The sequence below is a fragment of the Drosophila elegans genome, unplaced genomic scaffold (assembly GCF_018152505.1).
Source record: "Drosophila elegans isolate 14027-0461.03 unplaced genomic scaffold, ASM1815250v1 contig_476, whole genome shotgun sequence".
NCBI classification, from domain to species: Eukaryota; Metazoa; Arthropoda; class Insecta; order Diptera; family Drosophilidae; genus Drosophila; species Drosophila elegans.
Genome location: NW_024545863.1, coordinates 12,232,707 through 12,257,391, shown reverse-complemented (window position 1 = coordinate 12,257,391; position 24,685 = coordinate 12,232,707). Strand labels below are relative to the sequence as shown.

At 43.8% G+C, this 24,685-nt stretch overlaps 3 protein-coding genes across 7 annotated transcripts in view; 2 read left to right on the top strand and 1 right to left on the bottom strand.

The window, feature by feature from the left end:
- The first annotated feature begins 656 nt into the window (after positions 1-656).
- LOC108137442 (transcription initiation factor TFIID subunit 6) lies at positions 657-3,562 on the top strand. The gene is made up of 3 exons (XM_017259106.2): positions 657-1,418; positions 1,477-1,646; positions 2,650-3,562. Exons 1-3 carry the CDS (start codon positions 672-674, stop codon positions 3,479-3,481), a joined length of 1,749 nt encoding a protein of 582 aa, XP_017114595.1. The 5' UTR covers positions 657-671; the 3' UTR covers positions 3,482-3,562.
- A 444-nt stretch (positions 3,563-4,006) lies between these two features.
- Positions 4,007-13,114, top strand: LOC108137451. 2 transcript variants are annotated; one of them, XM_017259145.2, is made up of 13 exons: positions 4,007-4,157; positions 5,159-5,457; positions 5,520-5,727; positions 6,220-6,291; positions 6,916-7,237; positions 7,600-8,809; positions 8,875-9,234; positions 9,308-9,765; positions 9,824-9,922; positions 9,984-10,294; positions 10,356-10,638; positions 10,703-10,867; positions 11,300-13,114. In XM_017259145.2, the coding sequence occupies exons 2-13, from the start codon at positions 5,226-5,228 to the stop codon at positions 11,504-11,506; spliced, it is 3,927 nt and encodes a 1,308-aa protein (XP_017114634.1). In that variant the 5' UTR covers positions 4,007-4,157; positions 5,159-5,225; the 3' UTR covers positions 11,507-13,114. The 2 variants fall into 2 exon arrangements, with proteins under 2 accessions (XP_017114634.1, XP_017114635.1); XM_017259146.2 differs by lacking the exon at positions 6,220-6,291.
- A 72-nt stretch (positions 13,115-13,186) lies between these two features.
- LOC108137449 (inositol 1,4,5-trisphosphate receptor) overlaps positions 13,187-24,685 on the bottom strand; it is a 26,428-nt gene continuing 14,929 nt past the window's right edge. For 3 of the 4 annotated variants that reach the window (XM_017259142.2, XM_041709637.1, XM_041709638.1), the window contains 14 exons: positions 23,739-23,908; positions 23,526-23,681; positions 23,318-23,471; positions 23,115-23,256; positions 23,016-23,042; positions 22,039-22,691; positions 20,406-20,897; positions 16,600-19,371; positions 16,346-16,538; positions 16,163-16,285; positions 15,311-15,483; positions 15,085-15,249; positions 14,601-15,026; positions 13,187-14,543 (listed from right to left, as the gene is read on the bottom strand). In XM_017259142.2, the coding sequence (XP_017114631.1) occupies positions 13,977-14,543; positions 14,601-15,026; positions 15,085-15,249; positions 15,311-15,483; positions 16,163-16,285; positions 16,346-16,538; positions 16,600-19,371; positions 20,406-20,897; positions 22,039-22,691; positions 23,016-23,042; positions 23,115-23,256; positions 23,318-23,471; positions 23,526-23,681; positions 23,739-23,908 (6,213 nt within the window). In that variant the 3' untranslated portion in view covers positions 13,187-13,976. The remainder of the gene's footprint in view (positions 14,544-14,600; positions 15,027-15,084; positions 15,250-15,310; positions 15,484-16,162; positions 16,286-16,345; positions 16,539-16,599; positions 19,372-20,405; positions 20,898-22,038; positions 22,692-23,015; positions 23,043-23,114; positions 23,257-23,317; positions 23,472-23,525; positions 23,682-23,738; positions 23,909-24,685) is intronic. The other variant, XM_017259144.2, reaches the window with a different exon arrangement.

The window sequence follows — 24,685 nt, the reverse complement described above, 5'->3', positions numbered from 1 at the left end:
TTATTTTCACATTCGTACTAGGCTTTTTTTACAATTTCACTTGACAATAATGTCAAAGTCAAGTCATATTGGTTGTGGGAATTTTAAATGGGCAGTATTCAAAGGGAGCTCGACAGGAGTTGACCACAGGTTCTCCCAGCGAATTAAAAATAATAATAAAAATCCGTAAAAAAAAACGCGACATATAAACTTGGAGTTGAAGTGAAATAAATCAAAAACAAATATGGCGTGAAGTGGTAAGGATTATCATTAACGATGAGGTGAGGATTCCTTAAAAAGGACTTTGTTGATTAGATAAGTAGTAACTAAAATTGAGTAGTTTGCTTAGTAGAAATACATTGGGATGTGTAGTGGTTTCCGACACAGACTTTAACACAATATTTAAGCGTGTAAAATAAATAATTGTTAAAAAAATGATTAAAAAGTTAAAAATAAAAAAAAAAAACCAAATTGGATGTGGTTTTGAATTGTGATAAGGGTATATCGCTCCTCTGGTAGGCATGCCATCGCCGATTTAACCTTCAAAAAATAAATAAGGCGCGTTTCAGTTGCTTTCAATAAGTTTAAAAATCCGATTGGCGGGAGTCGAGTTACGATTTGATATCGCCAATCGAACCTTTGCCATCTCTAGTGACAGATTGTGGCAGTTTAAAAACAAAAAGTCAACTGAAATGAAATCGTCTAACAACGAAATGCACGCCACAGACGAGGACTTTCGAAAAAAGACCTTGTCGTGGCGTTCCTTAGCCGCAATATCCTTGGAAAGCACGGGTCGGGAGCTGGACGACGGAGTGTCCCGGTGGCTGTCGCTTAACCTCGAGGAGGACATTAAAAACATGCTAAACGAGGCGGGCAAATTCATGCGGCGCAACCGGAATGACCGATTGTGTCTGTCGCACATCCAGCAAGCTGTCCGGATGGACGAAAACCTCCCCAAGGATCTGTTCTTCAGGCTGGTCCTGCACGAAGACTGCTTTAGGTTGCCTGCAGGAGAGCTGAACCGCACGGCGGGCGGAGTGCATATTACGGATCCTGGGCCTGTGCATCTAGTTTCTTGCCAGGAATCCGAGCCAGAGTTTCTGCTGGAGCCGCCGGCTCCCTCCCTCCAATCAGGTTGGCTGAAGCTGGAGCAGGTACTGCTGAAGCCCGTCAAACGCTATCCGCTGACCAAGGAGCAGCAGTGCTTTTACGAGCTGATCACCGAGGCCTCCGTGGGATCCTCGGAGCTACGGCGTCAGCGAGCGCTCCAAACTCTCTCCACGGATCCCTCGGTGAAGGTGCTGCTGCCCACGTTAAGCGAGTTCATCGCGGACGCAGTGGGCATCAACGTGACCCAGCAGAACGTGTCACTGCTCCTCTACTTGATGCGCATGGTCAGAGCCCTTTTGGGAAACTCCACCGTGAGTTTGTTACAATACGTGAGTATTTGGCCCTGCGGAATATGAGCAGCTGAAGAATGCCCCTGTTGCGTTTTAGCTCCACCTCATCCTGCCGGCTGTTCTTTCGTGCCTGCTGACCAAACAGGCCTGCCCAACCGCTGGCTCAGATGATCACTGGGCCTTGAGGGAGTACTCCGGCAACGTGATGGCCCAGATCGTGCGCCACTTTGAGGCCTCCGACAACAGCATCATGCCCAGAGTTATTGGGCAAGTACTGCGAATATAACTTTGCCTTTGCTTTCTGTCGGTTCATTAAGCATAAAATAAGCCTAGGAATGTATAAAGTCGCTTCCGTTCTTAGGAAGTACTTGACTGTTCTTCATCAGTTCGAAAGCCAAGTTCATCTTGACATTTTTTTTAGGGTTGTTGACCTAGAGGCTTATTAATTACATCATGAAACGTTTACGAAAATGTAGTGAGTTTTACTACTGGATGTATGCTTTTTTGCAGGGAAACTTGTTCTAAAGACAAAATTAATGTCTAGCTCCCATTTGGTCTCCTGTTGTCCTGGCCCAATTGTACTGTTAATAATATAACAATTTTTGTGGTAAATTTTTAATTTTAAATCTGTAAAAATGGTAAAATATTTATGTATTTCTTTACCGGTTTCAAAAAATCGTTTTTTTTTTATTTTCTTATAAAATTGTATAACATCGATAATATTGTCCACAAATTTTAAAGTTCCCCACTGTTATTGTTTTTCTCGAAACGGAGTTTTCAAAGTCGGTTGTCAAGATTACTTGCGAAATACTCAACCGATCTAAATGAAATTTAGATAACAAAAATTTTTTGTCTGCCAAAAGTACAATTGTCACCTTTTTTCCATTGATTCTGCAAAAAGTTCTGCCATCTGCCGGAAATGACGCCGTTATAGCCAAGTTTTTAATATATATTTTTTTAAACTTCACAAAAAATGTATTGATTATGTATCTTTAAAACAAAAAGAAGGTTGAAGAAAAGAGTTCATTTTTTATATGAAAAACCAATTTTTGAAAATAGCGCGTTTATTGAACGAGGAAACGTATGTAACCCCTTAAGTGAAGAGCGGATTTTACCCCACTCGGGTAAAATTGAAAGAATTTGTCGTATTTAAATTAAGTGCTAAGAAAAATGTGAGTTAAAAAATTGTCCACACCAAATCCTAGATACTTAGCTGCACCAATGATTACTGATGTTGTAATCTAAATTTCTATTTCTATTTATATTGCAGGACCTACAAGAAGGCTCTTCGCATGGAGCCACTGACGACGGTGTATGGAGCAGTGATTGGCTTGGGAAAGTTGGGCAATCACGCGGTGCGCTCTTGCATTGTACCTCAAATAGAGTACCTATATGGACGCATCGAGCCTCACCTGACTGCCAGTAATGGGTGCTCCAGCTCCAGCGTGGACAAGCAGGCCGCTAAGTACATTCGCCACCGTGTGTTGAAAATGTGCACTTCGGTGCTGAAAAGGATTCACCAAGCGCCGGATCTCCCGGAGCAGTATACCCAAGCGTATGGACTTTTGGGTCCGCCGTTGTGCTACTCCGTCATCGTATCACGCATCCAGGGGGAAGCGGTAGCAGCAGCCAAGGCCGAGTCGGAAGCGGCGTCCAGGATAGACAAGGCCATAACCACTCCCGAACAGCTCAAGGTCTCAAGAATTGCAGGACCTGTATGTGTCGGCTCTAAGGCTCAAATCTCTACCAATCAATTTCCCAGCAATGGTATTCGTCGCATCAACGATTTACCTGGTATATCTGGTTCTTCCATTATTCCCATGAGTGGACTTAACGTCATGGTCCCACCACGGTTATCACACAACCCAATGGCTCTGGTAAAAAATCAGGCGATCCCTGGAAAGCTCGTGGTTCAACGGGCTCAGCCGCCTCGATTCAAAAACTCTTCAGTCCCGCCGGCAATCAAACGTCCCTTCTCGCCAGCCAACAATGCAATACTCGTGAAGTCAAACAAGCAGTGCGCTTTTCCCTCTATCAACAATGGATTTATTTCTTCAGCATGCAATAATGGCAGAAAGCCCATTACCTATTTACTTAAATAGTTATTGTTTACGAACTTAATATTAATTGCAATACTTATAAAGCTCTTGTGATTTAACTTTTGAAAAGCTGAATAAACCTTAGAGAACTCCAATGCACGTAATGAACCAAACACTGTTGAGAGTTGAGATAAAGTACTAAAAATGTGTTCTAAAAATGTGCACAATGTCAAAACAAATTATTAAATTGTTTTTCGTTAAATAATGGCTATGCGCTTTTAACATGGATACTAATCTTACCTTGCGGACTAGTCTAGCATATATAAAAGGTACAAAGTTATCTTTAAAGCTTTATGACCATAACAACTCCTTAAAGATAACAACTCCTTCGCATTAAAGCGAAGTATTGGTCAAAAGCCGAAAACTCAAAATGACCAGCAGTGCCAATTTCCTCAAATACAAATTTGAACCAAATTTTTGCCGTTACACATGTTCTTGCAGCCCTGGCTAGTCAAACCATCGATATCTGAAGGAGTATCGATTAAACAATCGAGTACGACAGGACAATCGATTAAAACCAGTGTGCCCCAGGGGTGCATTGAAAAGAGCGTATGTGTATTTGTTTGTCTGCTCGCTCAATAAAGTCAAAAAACGGAAAAACGCAGCTTTGTGATCTTGCGACTCGCCACTACGATGCTTCCAGAGTCCGAAGCTCCGGGAATTTGATATTGGTAGCGAGGTAAAAGGCAGTTGTAACTCAAAACCGACAACGACAACACAGAACGCCTTGTGTGCGCAGTATAGGTGTGCGTCTCGTCGCGTGTGCGGGTGTGTGTGTGTGTGCGGCAATTAAACAATAAGAATCGTTGGGAGCAGGGCCGTGGGGCTGGTTAACTGGCGGGCGGGGGGGCCACTTCAGTACAGTGTCTACTCATGGTCGTGGAACGGTACATTTAGGGACCCCATAAACGCAAGCGAAGCGCGAAATTGGTAGTAAGTTGTGGTAGGTGGCGGAAATGTGCAGGTGCCTGTGCGGCAGGTGAAACCTGAGTTCTCAGACAGTCTGCCAAACTCGTTTCGACCCTCCTGCAGCCAATGTGTAAATCGCAAATTTCGTTAACTTGAGTGAATCTGCTAAGTGCGTGAAACTGAAAAATTCAATGCAGCGAGTATTTGTTTACATCTGGAGCTCTCTTTCGCTCTTTCCCTCTCCCTCTCTCTGTATCCCCTGGAATTCGAACTATTCCCACCATCACACATGCCCCACTGAATTTTCAATTAGATCATTAATTTTAATATTGCGCGCGCTTGTGCGATTTCAATTAGCTTGGTTAGCCTCAGCCATAAAAGTAACAAGAATAAAGTACTGACATCTAGTCAGCCGATTTTTATAATACTCTTCAAAATCATTCAAGTTTTTCTGTAGGATTCTGCCTAATAGATTTGTGGTTAATAGCAATGAAAAGTATATCTGTCTAGACCTCATATATTTAACTGCAATGCTTAGTCTGAACAGTTTAAAAAAAATTCGGTTAAATAGACCCTTTTTGCAAACAGTATGTAAAACTCGTCCCACGGTTGGTTACAATTATAAAATATCTTACAAATAGTTGTGAAGCTGGATTTGTGATTGGTTTTTCCCAGTACATTTTAACAGCATTATAAATTACCAAGAAGCTCTCCATAAACACTCGACTATTCATTTTGCTAGAAACTACATATTTAAGTAAATCTTTTCAGAATTTTTCATTCCAATCGGGAATGGACGCAATGTTAAAGTGAACGCCGGCGCCCAACTACCAAGCCCATGTCCCTGCAGGCCGCCCCGGTTCCGGTGCCGGCTGCCGTGCCGGCCACTTTGTCGGTCAGTGCCTCGGGCACCCAAATGATACGTCCCCAGACGCTGGCCGGTCCCGAGCGGGAGCCCATCGAGTTCAACATCAACCTAGTGGGAGCACCGCCCGAGGTGGAGCAGCTTGTGGAGCAGATCAAGAGCGTGGCCGAGCAGTTCCTCTACCACTGGAAGAGCTTTCCCATCGGTGAGTTGCCACCGAGATCACTGGGATCCATGACACACTGATCTGAACGAACCCCATTGCAGTTCTGCCCCAGGCGCTGGCCAGTAGCGGACTGAATCTGACGGCCAGGAACGCGGCCAACAGCGTGAGCAGCCGCAAAACGCGTCCCATTAATCTGCGCGACCTCTTCATAGCGCCTCCCTTTGACGAGCTGGACGCCGTGGCCTCGGATGGGAGTGGAGAGCCCCGCCGGCTGACGAGCGCCCAGCTGAAGACGCTGCGGGAAACTGGGTGAGTGTGCGGTCACGAGACAGAGAGAGACACTGCTCATTGCGATGATGGATAGATTGATGGATGAGTGGATTGTGGATGACGGATGATGGATGGAGCGACTTGCAATTGCCAGCTAAAAAAAAAAAAGAAAAAAGAGCTATTGTGCAGCTAGCAGTTAACAGCTTGCTGATTAACCGCGCTTTTGCCACATCCCCTCACACCTGATAGTGGTTTCTTTCGTTTATTGAGTTCCTTAACTATTGCCAATCATTCCGCGACACTTTGCACCCAGCAAACGCAAAATCAAATTGAGGCATGCTCCAAATCTATATACAAAAAAAAAGAAGAAATGAACACGATACCAGCTATCGTGGTCTGTTTATTTGTTTCTTAACCTTAACCAAACAAAATGCATGTCCCACTACTATTGTGTTTTTATTTCTGTGTATCACTTGCCAATGAAACGTGAAACGGTAAACAACAATTTGTATGTGACATATTTCTGTAAAGCTTGCAAAAGGATAAATATGGAAAGCCGAAGAAATTAACTTTGGAACAATTGGAAACTATACGTAAAAATGGGTAAATAATAAACACTATCAAAAAGGCGATCAAGAAAAGCCAAGGCAACCTACTGCCACTGCATTAAAATCTGTTTAGTCGGTGTTCTTCCGTTTGTACATACGTTATCACTCAATTATTTACTCAATGTTAATTGTTTGTATGATATATTAAGTCATTGTCTAAAACCGCTATGATAAATTTGCATGCTCGTTAAACTGAAACGATAGATGAAAAGCGTATCTGCATGTTGAAAACCTGTGGGACACATAAAAAATGTTAAGGGTAAACGCAGATACTTCAGGAAAAAAAAACCTGTTTGTGTAGATTTAACAAAAAAATGTTTTGTTTTATTTTTAAGTGCTGATGTAAGCAGCATTTTTTAAGGAATTGTGTGTGTTTTTCTTTGTATTTTCATCGGAACCAAAGATACTTACCCCAGATCACACTCACATATTTACACAAACATGTAAACATATACATACTATTCACTTAGAATCGGGCAAAACATAATTCTGAATCTGGAACACGCTTGTGCATGCCTAATATTTGTCATTGAATCTAGTTCATTTACGTGTTTTGTGTTGCATTGATCTTTTAGACACCATGAGCGCCCAGCTAACTCGTATCTTTACTCCTCCACAGCGAGTTCGATGTACCCAGTCTGCATTTTCCTGGCCAGGTGCACAAGTGGCGCCTGTCGCAACTCCTGCAGAAGGGCAAGTTGCGTGCCCAGGACTCCTTTTTGAGCGACCTAGCCCTGGCCGCCCGGTTCGTGGTGGTCACAGCTCGAGCACGGATCTTCTCGCACTTCTTCTCCGTGGTGCAAGCCATGCACGGCCTCTTGGGAGCGTTCACCAAGCTGGCGGACATGTTCATTGGGGTGCCGGCTTTATTGGCCCACAACCTGGACTACAAGATCAAGGAGGAGCGTTGCCGATTTCTCATAGCCGAATTGGTTTGTCGAGTAAGTTTATTCTTTTACATTTAATGTATGGTTGACTTTTTAGCCCGTTTTCTTTCCACGATTTAAACAATAATAAAAATATGATAAACAGTCGTTAAATTTAGTTTTTACTTGCCAACTATTTAAATCTTATCAGGAAAAAACATGAAACCATAATTAAGTTATGTGAGATCAAATTTTTCCTTTTAATTTATTGTAAATGTGTTAAATTTTAAACCTACCTTTTCGACAATAAAGTACAAAGGCCTAACGAAAATACATTTTTCATATAAAGAGTAATCTGCACTCACTTCACCTTGAATTGCTTTATAATTTAGGCTTACATATTTAGCCTGAATTGAAACCTTTTTGTTGTCTTTCAGCCCGAGTTTGAGGACTGCTTGGACGGTTTGTGCTCCTATGTTCGAAAGATGCTGCGACGCGCCACCATGGAGAAGTTTGACTTTAACAGCTGCGAGGTCAGCCAGCCCGTGCCCTATCTATTCCTCACGCCTAAGGGACAGGAGATCGACCTGCGCCTCTTCTGCCGCGACATCATGCGCAAGGCTCTGCCAATTCTGATTGGCATTCTGGAGAGGGAGACGCGTGGCTGGTTCCTGCACTTTCGCGAGCGTCTGATTGCCGAGCTGCGGGCCAAGAAGCTGAACGACAAGGAGATCGAGGAGGAGGTGAACGAGGCGGTTATGAAGGAGTATCTGCAGCGCGTCTACAGCTCCATCGTCGCCAATGCCAAGCTGGCGGAGCTGGGCGCCGGAGTGCCGGAACTCCTGGTGCAGCAGGCCCAGTCGGTGGTGATCATGTACAAGGCGGTGGACAAGGTGGAGCAAAACATCAAGCGCACCCGAGAGGATCACCAGAAGTGTCTCGCGAACGACCATTCCGTGCTGTCGCGCGTTGCACCCTGGCTGCGCTCCAAGCTACGCCACGCCGAGGAGAACAGGCTGCACAAGAGCGCCTGGTCGGCGCACGAGGAGGCGCTGAAGATGTGCACCCAGCACAATCTGCATCAGACCGCCTACTTCCTGTCCCGCGACCTGGCCTTTATGAAGGAACGCGAGCCAGTGCTGCTGAAGGAGCTGAAGAACGCCAAGACGCCCACGCGCAGCTTTCAGTGGGCCTGTCGCATTTGGTCGCCGCAGTCGTGGATCATCCGTCGCAACTTTCAGGGCCAATCGGACGTAATTCCCACTGTGATCAGCCAGCATGCCACCAGCATTGTTACCCCCCGTTCGGATCCCAGCCAGCCGGTGTTTCTGGTGGAAAAGGAGATTATCCGGACCACAAGCACCCGCTGGCCGTTCTGGCGCCTCCTCAACATGATCCAGCGCATCTGGTGCTGGTCCTGGAACATGATGTTCCTGCTGGGCATCCTGGTGCCATGGTGCAGTCCGCTGGGGCTGCGTGCCCTCTGCTGTGTTAAGCCATTCATGCCCGACCTGGAGCTGTCGCAGATCAACGGCACATTGTTCCCCAGGAAGACGAGCATCACCCAGACGCTGGCTTCGCGACTCATCGAGTTGTGGCGCCACATATCCAAATCGCGCACGCATTTTGAGACAGAACCGGATACGGGTAAGTTGGAAATTGGGTTTATTTTAATTTATATTTATATTTTCAATAAATATTCATCTTTTTAGGCTTTATTGGCAAGGGATTGACACGCAACCTGAATCGAACTTGGAACTATTTTGTGAAAGGATTCCTGGGCACCATTGTCATTTTGTTCGCTTTTCCGCTCATCTGTTTGGCCGCCAGTTTACTGAGCATAAGTCTGGCTGTTACTGCCCCTCTATGGATACCCGTATTTGTGCTACTGCTTCACATTTACATGATCCTCGTCTACGATTTGGATGCACCTGACAACACGAAAAATCGTTATTGCATTCTGCTGGAGGCCATAGTGTGGAATTTTCTCATCCAGGGCTTGCTGCAGCCGGTGGCGGCGATTGTAATGGCCACGTTGATCTGCCCACTGGCTGCGGGAGTCGTTTTCATAGGTGCGTGGGTATAATACATAATACATAATATAAATATAAATTTAAATGTCTTGCCATTTATCCCCTTTTGCAGTTGGAGTAGTTCGGTATTCCCTTCGCCTCGTCTGGGACTCGCTCACCTACCATCTGTTCATCAAGAAGTGTGGTCGTGTTCCGGCCTCGGATAGCATTGCTGTCAAGCGAATCGCTGGGCCCGGACTGGCACTGGACTACTACTTCATCATCCGACCAGAGCAGGCTTTGGCTGCGCTAGAGGCTAAAATGGAATTGGACGAGTTGCAGGCCTACCAGCATGCCACGGAGCGAGTGGTGCTGCAGCCGCAGCAGGACTTCCTTCAGTTTGTCGAGGCCTGCTTCGGACCGTTCTCCGCCCAAATCAGTAAAACCGGTCCGTACTTGTCGCTGGACCGCGAGGCGCAAGATCTGATGAGCACGCTCCACGAGAAGCTAGAGAAGCGACGAAGGGAATTGCAGACGGCGCTGACCACTCAGGTCAAATCGCGCATCAAGTTGAATACCAAAGAATTAAAGGTGCGTGTGCTATTTTGAAAAATTATTGTTCGTGAAATACATTATTTTCTTTCTTCAGATTGCTATACAACTGGCCGCCCATATTTTAGAGAAGTATTATCCGTCTCATGTCATCGGCAGACTGTCGATCAGCGAAGAAGAATTTTGGGATAATAAAGTAAAAAAACTATCATCAAAATGATTGAGTAACAATGATAAACTCTTTATCTAATTCACAGGGTCTCACGGTGAACGACTGGCCGGGACTGGCTGGCCTTATATACACCGACATATTTAGTTTAGATTTTCTAACGCCATTGACTGAACACGACACACATTTTAAACTAGAACCACATGCCTCGCTTGATCTGATGCGCTACACGGAGATGGTGAAGAATGCAAACGATGTGATTGGCTCCAAGGGCCTGGACCTACTCGGCAACGTGTACGCGCCGCGTGGCAACGTCCAGGTGCACCTGCCCTTCCTCGAGGTGACCGCATTCAATCCACGCTCTCGCATAACGCTCACCTTCCGCAAGCCCGAGAAACGGTAACACCCATCCAATTGAAACGAATTGACGATTGACTGATGCTAATGAAATTGTTAACAGGGACATGTCGGTGGGACTGACCACACCCAGGGTGCGTGCCCATCGTGCCCAGCATGTGCCGAAGCAGCCACAAGATGCCCAGAAGGCCTGGCGACCGTGGAAGCAGAAATGTGGGGAGAAGAGCGTTACGGAAAAGCTGCTCATCCCGTTGCCCGTGCCACATCCCGTTCACATTGCCATCGCCATCTACAATCGCGACACCGAACAGCCCATTCCCTTGGACTCGGAACTGGTCTGGGAAATCCTCAAGTCGATTGAGGACTGTCAAGGCGGTGATGCCATGGTAAGTATTCGATTGTTGGCGAAACATTCTCAGTTAACACGCATCTTCGCTTGCTTTGGTTCAGGCTGTCCAGGCTGTGGCGCGATATCGGGGACCGGTCATAGAATCCAGCAATGACTCCCTGGCCAGCAGCAGCAGCATCGGCAGCACACGAGACTCGGGCTCTGGCTCTGTGTCGGGCTCTGCCTTGGGCAACGGCACAGAAACATTACCCTGCGGAAATCGTGAGGTAAGTTAAATGAACAACTATGCAAATATTAACTATTACTTTATTTATAAAGAATAAAAAACTGACCCTAAGGTTGTTGTCTCATATTAACGAAAAGAAGGTTTTAAACAAACCTTCAAGCGTATGAAATGCTACAGTTTAAAACCTTAGTATTTAATAATTTTACAATTAGAAAAACGCGGTTACTTTTGACTAGTTGCAAATGTTTTTTTTTACCTGAAAGGGATAATTGAAATATTAAATGGTTTTACGAATACTTACCATGCTCAGACCCATTTATATTAAATTATTTTGTTATTAGTGCCTTAATTAAATGTGTTTTCTTGATTATTTGTTTGCTTTAAATATAACTATCACAAAAAAAAACACAATAAAACTAAGTAAAAAACAAAAGTAAGGCTCTTGAAAACCATCATTCAATTTTACCCGCAGGTTTGCACGCAGGTCAAGGTGGATGCCGAACCGGCTGCCAGCTCCTCCGGCTTCCATTGGACTCTTAGCAACTGGGGAGCGGCGCAAACAGCCCGGCGTCGAACCAACTCGAATGTGCGCGTGGATCTGGCCAGTCCCGAAGATATATCCCTGGACACGGATAGTTCTCGTGCCGTTTTTAATAACGCCTACGGCACAACTGTCTAACAAGCTTTCAGTGGTTTGGGCACACAAGTATACATATATTAACCTATCACCACACGTAGATTTATTCGTGGCTGCTCGCTTTTAAGAAAAGAATGCATAACCCGTTTTATCGAATGATGTCTCGAATATGGTCTTAGTATCGCGATGTTTTGGGAGGGAACCGATTGTTCAAAAAAAAAAAAACGTTCGAATCACTTTTGAAATACTTTTAGAGAGTTTAGAAATTGTCTGTGAGTGGTGTATTTGTAAATGATATGCCACATTTAATTGCAACCAGGGAACAATCGTTAATATTAAAACTTCTCTTCCCTTCTCAATATGAAATCCAAGGCAGCCGCGCTAGTTAAAGTGTAATAAGAACAAATTTATCCATCTAACTATATTTACATATTCGTATATGATATACATATACAAATCGATAGTATACACCGCATAGGCGAGTCGAAAAGTAACAAACTTCAATCTAGTCGCAAGCAGATTTTATGCAGCAATCTAATTCGATTTCTTATGCAACTAATGAGAATAAACTAAACGCAGCTTCATGACAATTTTACAACAGAGTTGAGTTTATTCTGATTTCCGTTCTAAAAGCCAATAAAAATACTTATTGAGTGTGTATACAATATAAGCCATGAGATTTTTCTTTGTACCTAACCAACAAAACACATTTATGTTTAAACATTTAAAAGAAATGTATTATAAATATGCCACGAATTGTACCATGAGCAGTTAAACAAATATTGTTGATTAATAACTAATTTATTTGTATACACTCAAACTATCACAATACTAATGTTTTATCTACTCCAGTACATTTTCTTCCAAATACGAAATACAAAATACTAATTAAATGGATAAACTGATTAAACCGCATCGGTGTTAAAAGGACACCCTTGAAAATCATAAAAAAACAGCATTAAACAGTGGCAGCGTAAAGTACTTCTACAAAAATATTAAAATAGGACAAGGGATAAAACATTTTTACATTTATATATACATATTTAGATCACTTAATCGTAAACTATAACTGTTGATGCCTTTTGTATCTGACATTTTCCAAACCAGCTAATAAGCTCAATTCCAATTCGACGCCATCCCCAGAACAAAGTACCCTCCAAGTATTTCTCAGACAGAATTATTTTGAAAATATTTTTAACTGCCACAAATATAAGTATTACTTTGTTCTACAGTCCGCACACTGCTCACTAACAATTCAAATTTTGATACCGCTTTGGCAGCTTCCAGTGTTATGTTTAAGCCGTTTAACTGATTTTGTACACTTTTTTATTTTTACGTCGAAATGCAAACACCAGGAATGGAATGAATCTTGACATACAAATATACAAACATTTACATAAATATGTAGTTATACAATTAAACAAAGAAAAAAATATGGAGAACCGTAAATCTCATGAAAATGCATTGAACAATTTTATGTAAAATGTTTTCTTAATATTAAACAAAAAAAAATGTAACAATAAATTATGAATGAAATAATGTGTACTGGCATCTTTTTAAGCGAAGTGAAGTCAAAACTTACGACGTTTATAAAGCTGCCTGTACAATTGTAGTTTAATATGTAATAATAAAAATGTTGGCTAAAAATAATCAGCAGATATTGTTTTCTTTATTACATGGCGAGTATTTTTCGCAACCCAAGAAATTAATAATAGAACGTGATAATTTGATAGTATTTATTTAAAAGATATATTTCCATTTAATTGTAAAGATATAAAGTTTCACTTAAACATAGTGTAGTTTCGCTTAGGATATATACTTTAACTGTTAGCTTAAAATGAATTTAACCAACACAACTCGTTTCGAGCACTAAGTAAACCATTCAGAAATAAAAACGAAGTCAATATAGAAAAGGGTAATCACAATAATTATTTTTTCTGCAAATCGCGTTCTACTTGTAATGAAACTTATCAAAAAATATTCATACCGTATTAACAATTAAATAATATATTTAATATAAGACAGCGTAAAACGTTTTCGAAAATTGTATAAGAGTCGCTCTGCGAACATTTTCAAGTTAACTACATAGGTCTAGATTCTAGTTTCAGGTATTACAAAGTCATCGAGGAGAGGTAAGGTAAACACTTTTTAGGTTGTGAAAAAAAGCTTAACACGCCCACTAATTAACATGTTAACAGCCCTAAGTTCTCTGAGTGAGTTTACTACATATTAATGTACTCAATTGGTTACAGTTTTAGAATTCAGTCCCGCGGGACATTATTTGAGCAAATGTGTATGTGGCTTTTGGAATTCGAATCTAATACAGAATGATTTTTGGTACTTACTCGGGGTATTCAACCGTTTATGGGTTCGATCTTGTTCGCCCCCGAAGTTAATACATTGAGAATGATTTTTGCCAATACTTTTGGGTTCACAATTACACTGGTGCACAGGGAACATGTTAACCAAAATGAAGTGCCAAAACTAGTATTCTATTCTATTTCTAACAGCCTCACTGAAACGGCAGGAGGCTGTGTGCCGTTGTGTTGAGCAATCCCAACCGCTGCTTCTGTTTCCGCTGCTCCGTCATGTGGTCCTTGAGTTCGTGCAGCTGGGTGGACAGGTTCTTTATGAGCAGCTGCGTGTCCAGGAGCTGCGCCTGCATGCTGCGCAGCTCGATCTGCTCTCCATCGGCATCCACGGCCGCCAGCGACATGGCGCGCAAACGGGGGAACCACTCCAGGATGCCGGCCTTCACCATCGCGTACACATAGCTTTCGGGGCCAGTGAACTCGGTGGGGTCCTTGACCTTTACCAGGACAATGAAGTACAGATAGTGCCACATGTTGTGCTCGCTCTTGATGTGCTCCTCGAAGCTGACCGTCTTGTTGTCGAAGGCCGATCGATTGAGAGAGCAGATGAAGCACGTCGTCTTCAGGATGGCCTCCTTCTGCTGCTTCTCCGATCTCAGATCGGCGAATGTATCGATGATGACACCGAATATGAGGTTCAGAACAATAATGATGACTATGAAGAAGAAGAGCAGGTCGTAAATGACACGAGCCACGAACAAACCCTCCTGAAATCAGGAAAAAATTAGTGAAACTGAGACAAAGAGATGGAAATCAAGGGGTACCTTGCTTGAAGGAGCCCTGAGTATGTCGCCAATGCCACCGCCATTTCGCAAGCCCTGATTAAGTGTGGTCACAATGCACATGACAAGCGAGTCGCAGGACCGCTCCTTCCCATCAACACCTCCACCACTCGGTGGTGCAACATCTTTAGCTCCCGAACAGTTGCCCAGTTCATCTGGGGCCGCACAGGCTTCTCCTGTCACAGGTACTGATAAAGTCAAGGGCCCAGCCGACGGCAATGCATTGTCATGCTCCTCAGGGTCCACACTGACCAGAAAATCATCCTTGAAAAACATGTAGCCAATGATGGAGAAGAGGTAGACCAAGATCAGAGCCAGCACAGCTGTCAAAACAATGGAGCGTCCATTGCGTGTCACCGATCGGATCACATTGACCAGCGTCTCCTCACGATAGACCACATCAAAGAGCTGCGAATCAGTTTATTATATCAACTTGTGATGTTAAACGGATCTCATTGTAACTCACCAGCAACGAGTAGAAAAAGGGATGAAAGATTAGGCCACAAAAGCAAAATGCTATGTAAATGCAGTGGTAAAGTAACTGAAAGTCTGTTATGATTTTAAACAGTTTCTTCTCCAAGGTGCCCTTGTTTCCCATTATGCTCACTATGTGAACACTTTTCAGAGTGACCTATTTGAAAAAATGAAGCCAGGTAACATCAATCTATTTTGATATAGACAGCTTTATATACCGTGACCACTCCCAGTAAGCAAAGAGTTGACTCCGGTCCCAGTAGAAAGATAAAGCGTAGGATTACGGACCCGATAAACGTTCTAATTCCAGACTCACGGGGCAGCGTTATCACAATCACCAGTGAGAATATCGTTATGATCCAGAATAACAAAGATATGTGCGAACTCAGTTCTGAAAATATCCAAATATCCATTTCCAAGATTAAAACGTACTTTTAAGGACTAATAAAGCACAACTGTAGCGGACAAAGAAAACCGGGTTACCTAGGGTATGGCCTCTATATGCAAACATTAAACGGGTGTAAAATACGTATTAAATATTTAGTATTAAAATACCGTCTAGTATAGTAAATCGTAAGCTTTTGGTGCAATTCCTTAGTACTTTAAAAAGTAAAAATAATTTTAATTTAAGATTTTTCTAAAAAAAACCGATAGGAATTGAAAAAATAGTTGTTTTGGTTAGCAAATACATTCATTAAATTCGTTAAAAATTTTTTTTAATAATAAACACAATTTAAAAAAAATGTACGAAACGAACATATTTTTGCCTGTCCTGATTTATATTAATATATAATTTATTATATTAAATTTAAGTAAACATATTATATTATTTTATTATATATTATATTAATTAACTTATAGCTCATCTCACCTGGTATAGTATTATCATTAGTTTTTTAAAAAGTATAATTAATTTTAATTTAAGATGTAAAAAAACACACATTTTTTGCCTATCCGCATTTCTTTGTCCGCTACTGTATTTACATTCAATTTAAGTACATATCCTTTGTAATATCTATTAATGTGCCTAATGGTTTATATTATATTTATATAAATATAGCTCATCTCACCTGGTACAGTATTATCAAAGGGATAGAAGAAGGCGACAATCATGTTGATGACAACCACACAATTAAACAGTATGTTGCTCCACAGGGACATATAGCTGCTAATCCAAAACAGTAGAGGTTGGCCTACACAAAAAAACTAAAGGTTAAACTACAATTTCGGATATAAATTGCCGATCCACGTACTCCTTAGCTTCTTTTGCCATTTCATCTCGTTGAACATTTCCTCAGCCTTGTCGAAGAAGTCTGCCACCTTGGAGCCCTGGTCATCCCGTTCGGCGGTGTTGAGGATTTTGATTTTGGTGTCCGTGGTCAGGTACTCACAGATCTCGGGAATGGGAAAGACAATCTGCTCCAGCGTGCGATCGTTCCGAACAATCTACGGAAGAAAGGAGGCTATGTGAGTTAAAGTTATTGGAAGGGATGAGGATTATATCGACCTCGATCTGGGCTGTGTGCGTGGCGTAGTACATCAGGGCCTGACTGGTCTTGGCATCGAAGCTGGCCGACTGCGGATCCTCCGAGGCCTTGAGCAGGCCGGCCAGCTCCTTGTTGTGCTGCGCCAGCTGGTGGCACAGGATGTAGATGTTGTGGCCCACCTCGCGCGGACTCACGGTGGCATCGTCGTCGTCCGAGCCGGCGTCCGGCTCGTCCCCGTCGTCCTGCTCGTCTATCAGCTCCTCCTGGTGGTAGGCCTTGCAGGCCACCTCCACCAGCTGCTTGGGATTCATGTTGTACAGGATGCGCTCCGCGTTCTCGCTGTCGCCGCGACTTTCCATGATGGCCAAAAGCAGCTTGGAGGCATTGTTCTTCAGCTCCAGCACCAAATCCATGCGGTTCTCGCCCAGCGGATTGATATTGTTCAGGATAAGTGCCGTTATGATGTCCAGCCCGTTGGACTCGTGCGTCGCTATGCAGTTCTGGTTCTCGTGGCACGGACCCTGGCAGTACTCGGTGAGGGCCTCCAGCGTCTGGTTGATCAGGGCCACGTTGTGCTCGTTGATGTAGAGACCCAGCAGGCCCAGGCCGCCGGTGGTCGAGCCGCAGATGCAGTCGAGGAACATGAGCGTCTCCGAGACGAGGTTGTTGTTCGTCTTGTTGTTCTGGTTGCGCAGCAGGTTCTGCATGTCCGGATTATGGTTCTCGCAGAGAAGCTGCAGGAAGCGCAGGATGGGCTGCATCACGAGCACCTTGTTGGACAGCTGGTTGCGCTGCTCGCGGCTATCCTTGTGCTTCTCCAGCTTCTCGGCCAGTATATCCTCCAGCGGGCTGTTCACGCTGATCGCCGAGCTCTCCTCGCCGGAATGGATGTTGCGGGCATTGCCGTAGGCCCGGGCAGTGGCTAGTCCGGCGTTGTGCAGCTCCCGCTTGAGCTCCTCCGTGATGACGACGCCGTTGCTCTTGAGGCCATGCTTGCGCGAGATTTTGTCCAGCTCCAGACTGGCGTCCTGCTTGTGCTCGTGCGCCTTGGCCGCAATGTCCGTGGTGTTCACCGTCACGGTGGACTTGATCTCCTGCTGGGCGTCCTTCATCTTCTCGAAGAAGACCTTGAAGAAGGCCTGGTTGAGGTCGTCGCTGAGGAACTTCTGGAACATGCCCTTCTGGATGATGGGATTGCCGCCCTCCAGCAGCGCAATGCCCAGCTCCACGGCCTCCACGAAGATGTTGGGCGAGTGCACGGACTTGATGACCAGCTCCACTACCAGATCGGAGGCCCCCTCTCTGTCCAGATGGTTCTGCATCTCGTGCAGCGTCTTGCCCGCCCGCTGCAGGTACTTGGCCCCCGGGCCGTGCGTCACCAGGTGGTGCTGCTTGGCGGGATCCGCCAGCGGGGCGGTTCGCAGCGGCAGCGGCAGCTCCTCATCCGGCAACCTGGGCGTGCTCTTGCTCTGGAAGTAGCGCAGCAACAGCGTCTGACGCAGGGCGTCGCCCTTCTCGCCGTAGTTCACATCGATGGCCATCATCTCGCGCAGCGTGCGCAGCACCTTGACGCACATGCGCTCCTCCTTCTCCTCCAGCAGCTTCTCGGTGTGCTTGATCAGCTTGCGGATGAAGCCGCCGCTTTCGCAGCGCTTGCGCGCCTCCGTGCCGGCGGGAAAGAGCAACTCCGAGCGGTAGAGGATGTCCACCAGCAGCGAGAGTTCCGCCTCCACCACCGGCTTGAGCTGGTCCTCCAGCAGCGACACTATGTCCTGCAGGCCCTCGATGATGGAGCGATCCCAGCGCATCAGACTGGCCGACTGATGGGCCTCGTACTTGGGCTGCTTGGAGGCCAGCAGCCACTTGGTCGTTTGGCGCGTCAGCATGGCCGTCTTGCTGGACATGGTGGCCACCTGCTGCTCCAGCTCCGGCGGCAGCGCAATGCTGCGCATCTTGGCCGACTCGGTCAGCGTGCGGATGCAGTTCTCCACGTTGAAGCGGTCACCCAGCGACAGCCAGCGGCACTGGGTGAGCCGGTGGGCGGCCTGCAGCAGCTGCACGAAGATCAGCTGGCGGGACTGCACAATGGCGCTCTGGTCGGAGAAGGGGCTGGCGAAGAAGCTGCCCAGCAGGTTGGTCACTCCGTTCAGGACGTAGGCCTGCAGTGTCTTGTTGCTGGCGGCGGCGGCATTGGTCACCAGCTGATTGATGTCCACCAGCACGCTCTTCTCGAACAGGCTCCACATGTGGCCAGAGGCATAGATCTCCTTCATCTCCACCTCCGTGTCGATGTAGCAGTGGTTGAGGAAGTCCACGTACGCCTCCTTCACCTCCGGCATGCAGAGCGGGTGGCAGATGATCGTGACGATGTCATCCAGCGAGAGCAGATTGTTGCACTTGATCTCCGTGTAGACGTTCTTGCCCATGGTGCAGCAGGCCAGCAGCTTCACCAGCTCCACGTGGTACTTCAGCGGGCTGTCGTCGCCCAGCTTTTCCATGCGCAGCATCTGTTGCTGCATCATCTGCACGAAGTGGTTGAACGAGCTCTTGTCGTTGTAGAAGACCAGCACGTCCTCGCCGGAGTTGATCAGCTCCTGCATGACCATGTCCTGGCAGCGACGGATGAACTGGTTCTCCGCCCGCACGATCGTTTGCAGGAACTGCAGGTAGGCCACGTGCCGTCCGTGGATCTCGATGCAGTGGACGAAGTGCTGCACCACCTTGTCCGTCACCTCGTTGCACAGCGCCAGGTTGTCCTTGAAAATGGCGCACACGGTCTTCGCCTCCAGGATCTAAAAAACCCATTATATCTCATTAGTTTATGAATTTGCAAGGAAGTATAGTCTTTCTACACTGGCTTCAGGGCATATTACGCATTTACGCATTTTATCTAGCTACATATATGATTATAAAAAACAATTATTTTAACAAATGCTCTAGGGGAATTGTTAACCTAATTTTGATATTTATTTAAATTTTACCACAAGCGAGTGACGTATTTTTTTATAGTACATCTACATAGTTTTTTAATTTCAATGTCATTTATTCTAAATGAAAAGAAAATTTAACCTTTCTCCAGGGCACTGCTATTATTTTTGTTGAAGCTTTATTTCCAGTCTGAAGTTGTAAAAATACTTTTTATAAATAAAATTTTGTTACGGTTTTATTAGCTAGCAATATTTATTTTATCAATTTAATTAAAGAAACTCGAGAAATATGGTTTTCCTTAAAAAGTAATACATAAACTTAAGTTGTGATATTATATAACTATATACAGGGGTGGTCAACAGTATTTACAAAAATCCAATGAAAGTATGCTTAAAAATTTACCACCCCTGTATATTTTACACCATATTCAATTTTAAAGTTTTATCAAAATCACGTATTTTGTATTTTTATTTATTTTGTATCGGAAAATAAATAGAAAAAATATAAGCTTTTATTACATTAAAGGATTAAATAAAACCCACATTTTAATAATTCAAAATTATATTACAAATTGATAAAAAAAAAAATAAAAAAAGCAGCTAATACGAACACAAAACGAATAAAAACAACAATTACTAAATGAGATTTTTCGATTGTTCTTTTAATAGGGAGCTTTATAATAAGTAGTCCGATTCGGAACTTTCCGACCTACTATGTATATATAATAATTTTAATAGACTTTTGGGTAAGTTTCATCAAGATAGTTTTAAAACTAAAAAACTATTCGACTTGATCGACTCTCCTAGTGATTCTGATACCGTATATTATACTTTAAACTATCTAAAACTATAACACTCTCTGCAATGGGATAGTAAAGTAACAAAGTAATAAAACTTACACCGGGATTCAGGAACAGATCGAGATGGTTGTGCAGCAGGGCCTGGTTCTGCTGGTTGCCGAGGCAGAAGTTCTGCAGGAACTCGTGCGCCAGGCACATCAGCTCCTTCATCAGTTCGTCGTCCTTCTCGTCGTACGGATTCTGGAGGAGATCGAGGACGACAGTGTGGACGCCGACGTTGCGCAGCAGGCGTTGTTCGTGCTTTCGCGGCTTGACCACCGAACCGGAACCGGAAGCGGTCACGCAGAACTTGTTCATGCGGATGAGGATCTCCTTGACCTTGCGATACTCGTTCCGCTGCTCCTGGGACAGAGCGGCATTGTACTCCACGTTGACCGGGTCTCCGGCGGCATCGGTGGCCCCCAGCTCGTCCGTGGCCTTGGCCTTGTACACCCACAGCTCCGACTTCTCCACGCTCTGCCGGAGTATGTCCAAGTCGGACTTGATCTGCTTGTACGACTCCACATCGCTGTCGGACACCAGGAGTTGCACCTGAAAGCGGATATGGATGACAGATCCTCTTTAGTCTCGAACTGCCGCGATAGCCCGGAGCATTCAAAATCATGGGTACATACAAAATCAAAAGATCGGTCGGTACGGTATGCGGTGTACGTCCACTTTGTTAGTTGTGTTTTTTTAAACTATGTAGTACATGAGTTCGGTTGCGTGAACATACGAACATACGATTTTATTAGTATATATGGTATCGGATTAGTAAGGTCGAGTCTCGATTTAGCGAAAGAGATAGAGAGTTAGCGCATGCAAACACAAAAGAAAAGATGAGCATTAGATCAAGCAGTGAGTTAGTTGTTTGTAAATAATTTCATAGGTTTATCAACGGCCTGCCGCAGTCTTAATGATTATTAACACAATTAAATGGAATTGAGTAGCCATAGTTGGGATCATTATTCTTTTGTTTTGTGTTTTATTGCTAATCGCAATATCTGATGATGGTTGCCTTTTTGTTCGTCAAAACTATTTTTATTGTTATTATTGCTTTTATGCTCTATCATTGCCACATTTAAAAGGATGGTGTTATTATGTGTATACTTCATTTTTATAAGTCTGAAAAGGTTTACTTTAATTTTTTAAGCGTTATTTATGAACTTGGAGTTATTTTATTTAGGTAAAGAAATGATCCTGGCGAAATAATATATGCGTTTTCGACCTCAATGAATAATTCAGTTTTGAATGGGAGGTTCTCATTTCCTTGACGAACAAAAATTGAACTTGGTTCCACAAAAAATTAAAGCTACATATGTGGCCATTTAACATAAATACATAAGGATATTCGATAACCTTTATAAGACAAATGACTTTCTTCATTTAATTTTACTGGACACTTGAAATTCGGGGATGAGGTTTAGTTTGCAGAGGCCGAAACAATCCTGCATAAAAATATCTCATTATTATACAATAAAATGTACATTTAACATTAAAAACCGGAAGTTTGGATGTTCTTTGTCATGTCACAAATAATTCCCAAGTTTAGGTTCCTTTTCGGTATATGAATGGAAAACCTCCCCTTAAAACTATGTATATTAGTACTTAAAATGTGACTAAAACATTAAGCTTCATTAATCCTATTTAAAAGCTGATGAAATAAGGATCAAGTGATTCTGGTGCAACCTACCTGTCGGAAGGCTTGGAGGACCTCCTGGCGCTGGCTGAAGTGCCGGAAGAGCAGGTGTAGGGCACCCGAGACCAGTGGCGCATAGTCGTGCATGATCAGGTGGAGGAGGACGCGCAGAAAAGTGCGTCCGCCCTGGCCGTCCAGGTCAAGGTTGGCCGCATCGCTGCGCTCGCAGTCGAAGATGCCCTCCGCCTGCACCCCGATGGACTCCAGATCGATGTTCTTCTGCCGGGCAGCTGTGGCGGCGGCAGCTGCTGCTGCGGCAGCTGCCACGGATTCCGAATTCTCCAGGGGATCGGACTCGTTGGCGCTGCCAGGCGTCTGCGGCTGGGACTGCGGCTGGATCAGCGGCTGACCCGCCTCGTCTTGGGCTGCCGAAGCGGCCACCTCGGACTCGTCGAACTCCCGCTTGAAGATGGAGAGCAGACAGCTGATGCGGTAGTCCAGGCGCACGTCCAAAATGAACTGCAGTATCTCGATGATCTTCAGCTTGGTGTCCATCACCAGCGGATACTCCTTCATCAACTGGGAGACGGACTTTCGCTGCTGAAGGGAGATGCTGGGGGCAGCAATGGCCTGGCCCACCGATCCCAAAGCCAGCGATGTCATCACCGTGTTTATATCCCCAATGGAGCGCAGTACACCGCCCTCGGCTGGAAATTGTAATATCTTAGTTAATGGAAATCTAACTAACTAACTAACTAAGGTATGTATAGTTTAAGCAATATCTCTGTATATCCACTCTTTATTTAGTAAAATAACTTGCAAGAAAATTGAATTTGTTGAAATAATATTTAAAAAAAAAACGTTTTAAGGAAACTATATATGGCTAGCTAACTCTTAAAAATAATTGTACTTTTAAAGCTGCTCTTGTGTTTGACAAGTGATCTTCACGATTTAGCCTAACTTTGGGTAATTGATATAAACAGTTTAGTTACTATTTAGTATCCCCAATTTCAGTCTTATAGACGCCTTACCCTCTGTGCTTGTCTCCTCGTCGACAGCTTGTTAATAGAAGATCAAGGAGCGCAAAATGTTTAACATTTCTACAAGTTGTTACTTTCTAAACTACTCACAGTCCATATCCGTGCTGGCAAACGCCCCCGATGAGGTATCGGATACGCAGTCCAGAATCGAAAGAAGCGTCTTGGTGAGTCTCAAAAGATCACTGAAACTGTAGAAACCGAAGTATATTAAGTCCCTGGCCAGTTTAACAACCTGAAAGGGGATTTAAGTCATTAGTTATGTTCGATACTGCTACTGGTGTGGTCGAGATTACCTCAAAGGTGAGTTTGTTTTGCTCCTGATCGGTGAAGAGCCACACCTTGGTGGCCACATTGCACAGATAGTTCTCCACAAAGGCGATGGTCGTGTTGAACTTGGCCCGACAGGCTTGTTTGTTTTGGTCAGGCTGCTGGTTCTTGCCATCATAGCTGCAGGTGGAGATTGTAAGCCCCTTTTCTTGACCACATTCATATTTAACTTACTCCATGATTGACATTTTAGAGGGTATTTCGCTCCAGAGACGAGCATACTTCACGGGAGTAACTGGCTCCTGGGGATCGCGATCCACGTGGAGGTGCAGCATCAGCCGACAGAATGAGGCTCGCAGCTCATAGGGCATTGTCTCATCGGACATGCATCTGCAGGAGTTTTAAGTTCTAAGGCGGTGTTCTTCGTGTATTTAGGGAAAAACTTACTTCAGTATCAAATCAATATCCAAGCGCGGAGAGAGCTCGTTTAAGGCCAAGTACTGTCGATTGAGGCACATGTTGGAGAACAGATTCAACTGGTGGCGATAGTAGTTCAGTATGGCTGCCTCCAGTTCGCCTCCATCACAGTTGGCCAAATCAGCCATGGACCGGGATGTCTGAAAGGCAAAAAGTTATGCACATAAGTATACATTTTTTTAATTCGCTAGTTTCAGTTTCAAAACTAATTTTCCCAAGCCAGCAAACATTAAAAATTTACTCTTGCAGAGGTTTTTATAACTATCGTTGCAAACTGTAGTGAAGAAAATCACTCAAAATTGTTCCAATCTGTCTTCCACATATAAAATATTGGTTTTTTATGAACATATGTAAAAGAAACGAATGGTAAGAACCTAAGTTTTATAAAATAGCAAATCCCCTTAACAATTATGCATATTCTTAGTACACAATTGCAAAATTAATTGTTTACTCTTGCAAAGAATATTATAACTAACATTGCAAACTTGGGCTACCTGTTTATGTGTTAATAAGTAAAATATAAAATACTAGTTACTTCTAACCAAATACATATGTAAATATATGTAAAATAAACGAATGAGAACAATCTAAGTTTTATAAAATAACAAATCGCCGTTTAAAATAGAGTTTTTTTCTACATAATTTCAAAATTTATCATTTACTCTTGAAAAGGATATAATAACTAACGTTGCAAACTGCATATTTGATGTGTTTATGTTTATGTGTTAATTTTAGATCAATTATATTTGAGGGGTGTTAGTTAGAAAAAAACAATAGTTAGTTGTGAGCAATTTAAAGAAATGAATGATAGCAACATGAGTTTTATAAAATAACAAATCGCCCCTAAAAATTATAAAGATTTTTCTCAGTAAGATTAGTTGTAAATCACTGCCTATAGAGTTATAAGAATTAAATCT